General features: G+C 40.3%; 5 protein-coding genes across 5 annotated transcripts; 3 read left to right on the forward strand and 2 right to left on the reverse strand.

The window, feature by feature from the left end:
• Positions 1-116: 116 nt before the first annotated feature.
• Positions 117-1,769, reverse strand: LOC112458445 (26S proteasome non-ATPase regulatory subunit 14). Its single transcript, XM_025022069.1, has 6 exons — positions 1,566-1,769; positions 1,347-1,467; positions 1,120-1,269; positions 779-1,042; positions 453-719; positions 117-344 (listed from the first exon to the last, which is right to left on the reverse strand). Exons 2-6 carry the CDS (start codon positions 1,437-1,439, stop codon positions 183-185), a joined length of 936 nt encoding a protein of 311 aa, XP_024877837.1. The 5' UTR covers positions 1,440-1,467; positions 1,566-1,769; the 3' UTR covers positions 117-182.
• Positions 1,770-2,168: 399 nt separating this feature from the next.
• On the forward strand, positions 2,169-3,569 carry LOC112458446 (COX assembly mitochondrial protein homolog). Its single transcript, XM_025022070.1, has 3 exons — positions 2,169-2,408; positions 2,671-2,775; positions 2,859-3,569. Exons 1-3 carry the CDS (start codon positions 2,351-2,353, stop codon positions 3,068-3,070), a joined length of 375 nt encoding a protein of 124 aa, XP_024877838.1. The 5' UTR covers positions 2,169-2,350; the 3' UTR covers positions 3,071-3,569.
• A 603-nt stretch (positions 3,570-4,172) lies between these two features.
• On the forward strand, positions 4,173-6,102 carry LOC112458439 (calumenin-B-like). Its single transcript, XM_025022064.1, has 4 exons — positions 4,173-4,544; positions 4,782-5,337; positions 5,417-5,532; positions 5,659-6,102. The coding sequence occupies exons 1-4, from the start codon at positions 4,440-4,442 to the stop codon at positions 5,845-5,847; spliced, it is 966 nt and encodes a 321-aa protein (XP_024877832.1). The 5' UTR covers positions 4,173-4,439; the 3' UTR covers positions 5,848-6,102.
• Positions 6,103-6,464: 362 nt separating this feature from the next.
• Positions 6,465-8,169, forward strand: LOC112458442. The gene is made up of 5 exons (XM_025022067.1): positions 6,465-6,590; positions 7,196-7,348; positions 7,429-7,548; positions 7,653-7,726; positions 7,841-8,169. The coding sequence occupies exons 1-5, from the start codon at positions 6,536-6,538 to the stop codon at positions 7,991-7,993; spliced, it is 555 nt and encodes a 184-aa protein (XP_024877835.1). The 5' UTR covers positions 6,465-6,535; the 3' UTR covers positions 7,994-8,169.
• Positions 8,170-8,287: 118 nt separating this feature from the next.
• Positions 8,288-10,323, reverse strand: LOC112458441 (toll-interacting protein-like). Its single transcript, XM_025022066.1, has 6 exons — positions 10,113-10,323; positions 9,600-9,770; positions 9,358-9,491; positions 9,075-9,279; positions 8,705-8,872; positions 8,288-8,617 (listed from the first exon to the last, which is right to left on the reverse strand). The coding sequence occupies exons 1-6, from the start codon at positions 10,152-10,154 to the stop codon at positions 8,507-8,509; spliced, it is 831 nt and encodes a 276-aa protein (XP_024877834.1). The 5' UTR covers positions 10,155-10,323; the 3' UTR covers positions 8,288-8,506.
• Between the last annotated feature and the right edge of the window lie 185 nt (positions 10,324-10,508).

Consider the following 10,508-nt stretch of genomic DNA (forward strand, 5'->3'; position numbering starts at 1 on the left):
AAATTCGTAAAAAATAACATTCCCCCCCCCCCCTAAGAAAAACGTGACGTCTAACGCGCACATATTAAATCGTGTTGTACTTGATTACGTGCACATCGGGAATACAAAATCTCATATTTCTATTTTAAAAAGCTGTATATTTCCTTTAAATACCATATTGCGAATGACGTATCAGAAAACAGTTATTTGAATACAACTGTATCGAGCATAGCTCCCAAGCACTGAACAATATTTGTAGCCATTAGTGTATCGACCTTCTCTTCCAGATGCCGTTTTGGATCTTGCTTGCCCACATTTTTTATCGCTAATTGTTCGGGTGTCATTTTTTCCTCCTCCTCCAAGGCCTACAAAAACAAAACTCTTGTCATTATTACAATATTCAAGATATCCAGTGCGCCTATATACCATACAAATAGTACATATCAAGTTTTTCAATTGTCGCAATGTTTCACCTTGTTATAATTCTTCGCGAGTTCAAGCATCTCGGAAACGATATTCTCATTGAGCCGACTGTGCTCCGAATATTCGGCAAGGGTAAGACCGTCCATCCATGTTTTCTTATGTAGATTGAGCAGCATCTTCTGCTCCAGTTCGTTTTTGCGATAATTAATACTAATACTGTAATAATGCCGATTCAATCCGTGTATCAACGCTTGAACGGATGGTTTCTGTAGGTGGCCTAAATTCGACGTCGTTTGTCTCGGTTCTTGTCCCAAAACCTGCAATCGGTACGATGAGGTCACAATCGGCGGGTACAATTGCTACCAGATATACTCACCATCATGTTCGGATTGATTAGTCTAAATGCATCGATAACAACTTTTCCTTTCACTGATTGTATGGGATCGATGACAACGGCTACCGCTCTTTCGCTAAGAGCCTCGAAGGACTGTTGAGTATTGATATCCACTCCGGATAGCCAGCAGCCGAATCCAGGATGAGAATGGTACCAGCCTACTACCATTTCCGGTCGACCGGTCTGTTTTAGCATGTCCAACATCTTTGCCTGGAACACTGGATCCACCGCTTCTACGCTGACGCCCTGAGAAAACAGAAGAAAACAAACGTTATTGTATAAATGTACTTTATCAATCTTCTCGCTTGTATTTTAACATTTACCGTTCCCGTTTGCGGCATAGCGAAAACATCGATAACACGAACGGTGTAGTCGTCAACAAATTCACCCAGCATCAGACCCATCACTTCCATCGGTACGCCAGCACGGCCGTGCTTAAGCATTTTCAGGAGGGCCAAGGACGATATGTACACCTGTAGGGACGAGGAAAGAATAAGACAACAGGAAAGAGACAACGAGAAGAAAAGCACGAGGAAATTTTGACAGATACCTGTTCCGCTGTATCCACAACAGGAGCGTCAGAAGGTGGTGGCCCCTGATTTAGGCCTGGCATCCCACCGCCTAATCGTAACAGCCTGTCCATCCTGACTGCGTTACTCGAGTTCTACGCTCTGCAAATATTTGAGAGACAATTATAGCGTGAAACCGTCGGAGATACGGGACGTTCTCGTACAAGACGGACGTTTAGAGGTTAGGAAAAGAACGCTACATAGATTTCGGGTTATTCCTTGGCGATTCGCGGTGCAAAAGTGTCGCGCGACACTTATTAGGACCGGAGTACGAGTTGTTGTTACGGTTACTCGTCCTCAGCGAGAGAATTTCCTCGTTGTCGCGATAGACCGAGTGAACGTTCCTCCCTCGGAGTCACCGCTGACAAGCCTCAAAATGTGCACAATCACGAGCGCAGCCTGCTGGTTGGCTGGTTTCATGGTGGAAGAACTATGAATCATCTCTACTATATGAATATGAATAAGTATTTTATACTAATGAATATGAATAAATATTCATAAATTCCCTTGACTCTCTATTTCCGTTTGAATATGTTATTGTATATAACATACAATATATAATGTAAAAAATCATGTCAAATATAAAATAAAGATACGTAACGTAATATAACCATTTTTTATATCCAATAAAATATGATGAAATTGTAGTTTGCACGTTTTACATCTTATTGCCGTCGGGAAATACTATGTCGATTCTTATTCTTCAAAACTCCTCTTAAAATGTAGATTACCTATACCTACATATATATATATTTATATTTTATATCCACATTTTATGTCAATGCAGATTATAAAAGACATTTTATAAACATAAACGAAAGTGTTCCATCTGTTCAAGGCACGAGTCTGTCATGACAATCACGTGGTCCGACGCACGTGTGATAGTTAAGTAGTGGGAAGAATCCTTCGTATCTTCGTGTTGCAATACCCGAATACTGTGCAAAAACCAAAATACGTTTGCGTCTGCTCCGAAAGCAACGAAAACATGAAGGAGGATTTCTCGGTGCTCTCGCATAAACTCGGCGGGGGGCCGAAAGGACTGGGTAAACTTTCTATTTCCGCATTTCCCGCGCACGGTAGCGTCAATTTTTGTCGCTGGCCCAGAGTACCGAGGATATTGTCGATAGTAGAGGTTATATTTTTTAATCCCGGCGGAGTCGAGCGCGACCGGCTGATTATTGGAGTCTACGTTCCGTGTTGCTCGTTCAGCGATCGCGTGTTCGCTGAGGTTTCGCGATCAGGTTTCTCTAAGAGAGAGAGAGAGAGAGAGAGAGAGAATCCGAGTATCTCGTGTATTTATTTCAGGCGACCCCAACGACAGAAGTTTAAGGAAGGTGGAGAAAGACGTGCTGGTACCCAAGTTGATGCGAGAGAGAACCAAATCTGAAAAGTGCGTCAACGAAGTCAAAGGTATTACCGGTATTACAATCACCCCAGTTGTCAGTTGATTCATGAGGAGTGGAATGTAGCTAACGTGATCCTCTCTTCCACAGACTTCCACGACTGCTGCCTCAAATCCGGCCTGCTGCACGTTGTAAAATGTAGGGGGGAAAACGACAGGATGAAGGCGTGCATGGAGAAGTGGTACTACAATCAGGACTTTATTAAAGAATGCACAGAACAGTATCTGGACGAGAGGAGTGAATTTAGAAGGACTGGAATTTCCAAGAAGCGGAAAAACACTAGAATGGAGGGTTCAATGTGAACATACGAATAATGAATGGACAACGCCGAGCATTGTCTTTTCAGCTTAGCTGTTTAAGTGTTAACATCTGTGATTGGTGTCACCGACAATTTTTCCGGTAGTTTTCAGGCTGTCGCATAAATTGCTTCGGCAACGCCGGAAAGTCAGATACGGACTGGTTGAAAGTTAAAGTTGCGTTGATTCACCTCGAGTTGTAGTTGAATGTCTATATGGTAAACTCCTATATTTCGGTTTTTCAAAAGTATCGCTTCTTTATATTACTTGTATTCGCTGCGTGGCAATGTAAAGTAACGTTCTACGTACGTGCCATCGAAGCATCGCGATAAGAACGAATTGTTTGGCCTCAATAAATGCACAATACAAACATAACTGTAAGGCATGGTACTTTGAAGACGACGGAGATCTACAGTAGAATAAATTGAAAAGGAGAGGTGAGAATACAGACATTCGGCTGTAGCACAGACTGTCGTTTCGAATAAAAGTCTATTTTAAAGAAGTCTGCAGTGCCACCCAGAATGAGATTTAATTCCCAGAATAATCTCGCAGTTTTCCAATCTTAGCTCCTGCTTAAGTCGCTTACTCCTCGGATATTGTAACAGACTCAAATTATCACATATAAATTTTTATAATATCTGTTTTGACTTGATTGACTTATCGAGTAACATCCCTAATATTAGCAGTATTTTATCTTTGTCGTCTGACACGCGAGAAGGGAGAGCGAAACCTAACCGAACGAATTGTACAATTTATAAATTTTACCATGGACAATTCTGCCGATCGAATTAATCGATGAAGTCAATCTGAATTCGATCAAGGCACAAATCCAGCGGCGAGATATATGCTTTGCAAGCCAAATTTAAAGAACGCATCCCAAGATTGAGAGATCTAAAATAAGAAAGAGAAGGAACGCCTTTCGTTTAATGAGCGCCAGGCTCCCGTAATAGAATTTCATCCGTTATCGCATTATCTCCGGTCCACGTGGAGGCTGCGGATTCGTTTCTCGGGGTGGGAGCAAACGCCGGCCGCCGTGCGTCCGGCGTGCGTTCCTCGTCCGCGGGGGGCCGGGGGAACGCATCGCGCATCTCGTCGGCGGCGGGCGGCCGGGCGGCGTCGTCCCATGAACAAGGCGCGGAATTGGGAAGTGGGGGTGCGCCGCGTATGGTCTCTCCGCTGACTCCGCTCTTTGCTGATGTGGAAGAGCCGCGAAAGGCCGTGGAAGGAGGAGACCTCATCTAGTCATCTGTCGTTCCTCCATTCCAGTGCGTGAGAGACGCTTCGTAAATTCATCGGTCGACGATCTCTTCCCTTTTCCTCTCTTTCTCGTTCCCTCTCCTTTTTTTTCTTCGCCCCACGGTGCCACCACGGTGGAATGCTAGCGCTCATGTTCCTCCAGATCCTGATCGGTTCCTCCATCCTGGCGACGGCGATCCCGAAGCAGGCGATCCCGGACGGCGAGCATCGTGTTTTGAACAAGGTTAGAGAAACCGAGAGCTCTTTTAATTATTGTCCATCTATATTCTATTATTCTATAATTCCGTAATTGATTAAATAAAAGTTTAGTCCTGTCAGTGAAAAAAAAAAAAATTTTTTTAATGACAGAAAAGTGAATTTGTGAAATTTGCACCGCTTTTATCATAGTTAAAGTTGTAGGAAATAAGAGAAAATATAGCAATTTGAAGAGTCATTACAATTAATGTGTATTATGTTCTAGGATGCAAGCAGCAAAGATCACTATGTCCATTCCCAACATAATCCGGCCTACGATCATGAAGCCTTTCTCGGGGAAGAGGCCAAGACGTTCGATCAGCTTACACCCGAGGAGAGCACAAGGCGGCTAGGGATAATTGTTGACAAGATAGACAAGGATAGCGACGGCTACGTGACGCAGGAGGAGCTTAAAGATTGGATAATGTACACGCAGCAACGTTACATCAAGGACGACGTGGAGCGTCAGTGGAGATCCCACAATCCAATGGGAAAGGAGAAACTGTCTTGGACGGAATACAAGGACATGGTTTACGGCGACATGGAGGAGCAGGAGAGCGACAAAGCGGACGACTCGTTCTCGTACGCTCAGATGTATAAGAGGGATCGCAGAAGGTGGACCACAGCGGATCTGGACGGCGATGACGCTCTGACCAAGGAGGAATTCACCGCCTTCCTTCACGCGGAAGACGCGGAGCACATGAAGGACGTGATAGTGCTGGAAACGATGGAGGATATCGATAAGGATGAAGATGGGAAGATATCTCTCGCGGAATACATTGGTAACCGGGAATCATCTATTTTTTGTTACTCTAAAAGCCAGTTCAATGAGCAGTTCTTCAATCTTTGATTTATTCACAGGCGACCTGTACAGGGGCGAGGAAGGTGAAGAGGAGCCGGAATGGGTGAAGAACGAAAAGGAACAATTCTCCTCGTACAGAGATAAAGATGGGGATGGATTTTTGAACGCTGACGAGGTAATTGATAACTTCTTGTATCATTCGTCGGTACGAAATAAAAATGTGTATGTACTAAAGATATATACCGAAGAACTACAAGAACTACTCGGTGCAATTAAACTGATCTGTTCCAATTTGAAACAGGTAAAAACGTGGATTATTCCCGCGGAATTTGATCACGCCGAGGCGGAGTCGAGGCACTTGATTTACGAAGCGGACACCGATGCGGATCACAAGCTGACGAAGAACGAGATTTTGGAGAAATACGACATCTTCGTCGGATCTCAGGCGACGGACTTCGGAGAGGCGTTAGCGAGGCACGATGAGTTTTAACGAGGTGCAATCTCATAAGAAAAAGAAATTACTAACGAACAAATTACTTATAATACTTAAAGCTACTTAAGATCTAGTTTATCTACGAAGAAGAATATTTATCTACTTGCCTTAATAAATAGATGTGTTATATATCAGTGGGTATTCACATAATTGATACAGTAGATAGAAGGAATGCATGAAATGCTATAACTGCCAAAAATTGTGAAGCTCGATTAGCTGTTGTTACAATAAATTTTTTATATTGTCATTGTACTGACTCTCCATTATTTTATTCCGATATTTTGCGAAATAACCCTTCTTAATCGGTATAGTATATAAATAGAAAGCGGTCGCAGCGAGTCAATTCAGACTAAATCCGTTCGAGGCAAAATGTAAAGAGTATTAATAACCAAAAACGTCCAAGACAGGAGTACACAAATAGCGCGTATAATTCACAAAAAGCAAAACTTAACAAAACGACTGATTTTTTTTCATGTAACCAGTTAAATCAATGCGATTAATTAATTTTTATACCGTTATGTTCTTTTATACAATCACGCTGTATGTTGATAACGATTGCCCTATATATAAAAGACACTGTCACTATACGATTGTGATCGATTTTATCAGATAAGCTTCTAATCTCGCAGCAACGTGAGTAATATCTAAAATATCGTCGCGCGAGTCAGCTCTCAAACATGCAAAAATGAAAGGGATTTACTTGGCTGTATTGTTAACGGTTTTCACGTACGTGTTTTTAGGTAAGTATATTTATTTCTTTTTATAACATTATGTGCCTCGATAATACCGTATAAATATCGTAAGAATATAAGTATACCAAATAACAGGCCGTCGATATTAGCGATACATTTTCGTTTAAGACTCGCTCGTTGGAGCAGCCGGTCAGAAAACATTTAAGCCACCGCCAGCATTTCGTTCGATATTCAACCGATATGAGAATAGATCGCGGGAAACACCTATCCACGTACATACATGCACATGTAGAGCATTGAGACAATTCGTATTCATATAAGTGTTGTGTATGTACATAATTACATACACATGAGACATATAAATTATATATAAAAATACGGGGGATAAATTTGACTTATAAACTTAGTCAGAAAGATAATTTTTCGAGCTAAAACGCGATATATATATTGTGTGTGTTATATAACGCGATATATATATATATTGTGTGTTAAAAATTCTATGAGACTTAATATATACAAAGAAATGATGCATAACTACTTAATACAGTTCCTTATTTAATTTATATTCGGTTGCTTTCGTTCGACGCTTCACAATTTATCAATTGTTTATAATCTTTTTGTTCTTAATTAGACCCTATTATTTTTGTATATAGCGACAGGTATCGAAGGGCCACATTGCTTTCATTTCACATGGCCAGGGCCATCAATTTCAGAAAATGAGATAGACTGCGGTGACCCTGATGATGATGATGATGATGGTGATAAACCATTTAAACACACTCCGTGTATAGAACCATTGCTTTTTCGTAAGTGTGCAACGTTCATGTTCGTTCTCAGTTATAAATTCAATTCTGTTTAAGCGGTATTCCTTCATAATATTTCCCAGAGACTACGAAGCCAAATTTAACTGATATGTGGAAAAATAATGAAATTAAAGAAGAGCGCATGAAACAGATGGATGATGGTAGCGTTTGTGTAAAGTTTACATACATGTACAATGGCGCAGGTAAATATATTCTACAGTAACAAAATGAAATTGACTCAGATTTTGTAGTCGGAGCATTTATAGGATTTAGCGGATATAAATAAATGTAAATATTATATTTGTAGTTATAAATGTCAGTTATTTTCGTGGGAAAGTCACAGAAGTATTGCCGGTTACATCAGGCTGTTACGTTCAATACGTATGTATCATAAGCGATTTGTAATTCGTATGTTTCTTTACGATTGTATGATTATATCTTAGCACTTAATAAACAAACATATATAATTATAATATTTTTTGAATATACTTCTAGACTGAAGGATATAATATCGAAGTGTGTGCCTGTAAATCTAAAAACAACTCTATGCCCTGCAACTCAACAGTAAGAAATACACATTCACTGTTAATTATTTCTGTAGCTACAGTCGTTTCGCTGTTCATGTATAAAATTTTCGTAATTCCCTGACACTTTCGGCTTATTCTATTTCTTCGATATGAATAATTGTACAAATTATATATATTTGATATTTATTACAATGTATGTGTGCAACTATTAATCAAGCGTATATCTTTTTACAATTTTGTAGAACGCGCAATATGTATTTAAATTATATATAGAGACCAGTAAATCATGTAATATATAACGCAATTGAATAAATAAACACTCATATATATGGAAATATGAGAGAAAAAGATAATATAAACTCTGAAATAACAATAACATATAACAAAATTGACTAATTGTAAGAATAATTCAATGTTATACTCAATTAAAATGTAATATGTTTCTTCAGAAGAGAAATATTTCGTCATTTTACATATTCAAAGAATGTTCGACCTTAATGTATATTATTACGTATGGAAGTATTACAAATTAGATTTTCGTACATCATCTTACATTCCAAAGAAAAAAAAAGTTCATTAACGAAGGATACGATAAAGTTACGTATGGCATTCTAGCTGCGTAGAAAATTAGGACTTATTCGCACATCTGAAGCAACGAATTAATTGTAATGTCTTTCTTGCCGTGATTGGCATCATATACTGATTTGATAACTTCCTTGTCAACATTTGGAAACATTTCGGCGATCTGCAAAAAGTATACAGCATAACAGTTACGTGTACATAACAAAAAGAACGTCGGACTAGAATCGTAGACGGGATATATATTAAGTACCTGTTTCAACTCGACCTCAGCATTTGGCAAAGAGCTGGGTGCGACCGCTGGTGCAGCAATAGGCGGAGGTGTCGCATAAACATTTACCGGGGCGTATGACGTGCCGAACATTGTTGCAGAAGGGACCATCATTATCGAAGAGGAACCCGTGTACGGATGATACTTGGTCTATTGCAAACACATTCCAATGTGAAAAAGAAAAGATAAAACTCGAACGTAATACTTGAAGAAAATATTAATGTGCGCAATTGTATCCTGAATTTCATGGCTATTTAGTTCACAATAGTCTGCTTTCTTGAGATATTATAAATATTGTAAATTAACGATATAAATATAACATAGAAGAAAATAGCGCAATCTTTGTTTTTACCGTGTAACTGAAAACTAAATTGATCATGCCCTCCTGATTATCTCCCTGCTTCCCACTGAGCATGTACCAATCCTCGTGGGTCTCTCCCTTCTGAATAACCTGCGGTGGAATCTCTATGTGGCCCCACGCAATCAGTTCGTCCATCACAAAGGAACACTCGTCATAAATTTCTATGTATATCTGGGTAACTCCAGGTGGAAGGTTGCTGCAATAATAAATGTGTCATAATAACACCTGTGCCTACGTATCTGCCTACTTATCTCAACGAGATATGAATTCTCACCATTGAATTACTTTATTCCAATGTGGATTTTTTCCACCGTTAGAGTCTGTATGCGTCTCAAACACCGAGTGTCCCACTCGTATCCTCGCGTAAGGGTCCATCCTCGTCATTCCATAATTTTTCACTAATTTGGCCTGGAAAAGGACAGCCTGTTGTAGCGCGAGAAGGTGCAAATTGTCGCGTCGTTGGCTCATTTGACTCGAACAACGCTGGATACGTCACGCTTATGGAAAAACAATTACCTGAGAGATTGTTATGCTAAGTCTACCCACTCGAGGATCGTGAGTCACCGGCATACTTTGCATCTGCTGTTGGAGAGCCAGAGCGGCTTGTTGATCCGCCGCCTCCTGCTGCAACTGCGCGTTGCGTTCTTCTATTCTCAGAAAACTGTCCGGCAGTGGTCCCACAAACGCCTGATTACAATCAAATTTGGATTTAATAATTTGACAATAGTAAATATAGCATGTAGTGAAAAGCATTACTGTACAATTTAAATGAGAAAGATCTCGATTTAAGAAAGAGATAAACTCCTCATTGAATGACTCATAGCAACGTTGCAGAATTATTGAACGTGTCAATTAGATATTGAGAAGTCATCAACATGCCCGAGATGCATTCTCCGCCGCGTTTGCCGCGCAGAAAAACATGCGGACTCATTCGATTCATCCAGGTGTCCCCAACAAACGGGATTACGGAATATTCGTAAGGCTTCTCCGATTATTATCGCGTCCGACGAGCGGACCCAGCCTACATACCCGTTTTTTCCACTCCTCATGTAAAGGCCTGTCCGTGTCCATGGTGTGGTGAGAATATAAAAAAAAAAGGATACTATTCCCTAGAGGAAAGGATATCACGATCAACGTTCCGCATGCAGTGGGTCCTCCCGAGATCCGCGCTCTAAAACTTGTCAAATACGTCAAATCACGCGAGCGTGCATCGCTCCCGGCTGTTTACCGATCGACTGCAATCGACTGCAATCGACTGCTGATGCGCATAGGACGTGATTGGACGAGGCGCGATTGGTCCTCGCCCGTGTCAACAATGTGGCGCACTAAAGACCCATATTTTTTTTAAATTTTAAATAAATAATATATTATAATATATTATATAAAATAATTAAACTACTATTATAACAATATTTTTACTATAAA

Source organism: Temnothorax curvispinosus, unplaced genomic scaffold (genome assembly GCF_003070985.1).
Source record: "Temnothorax curvispinosus isolate PA1 unplaced genomic scaffold, ASM307098v1 QBEX01008921.1, whole genome shotgun sequence".
Classification (NCBI taxonomy): Eukaryota; Metazoa; Arthropoda; class Insecta; order Hymenoptera; family Formicidae; genus Temnothorax; species Temnothorax curvispinosus.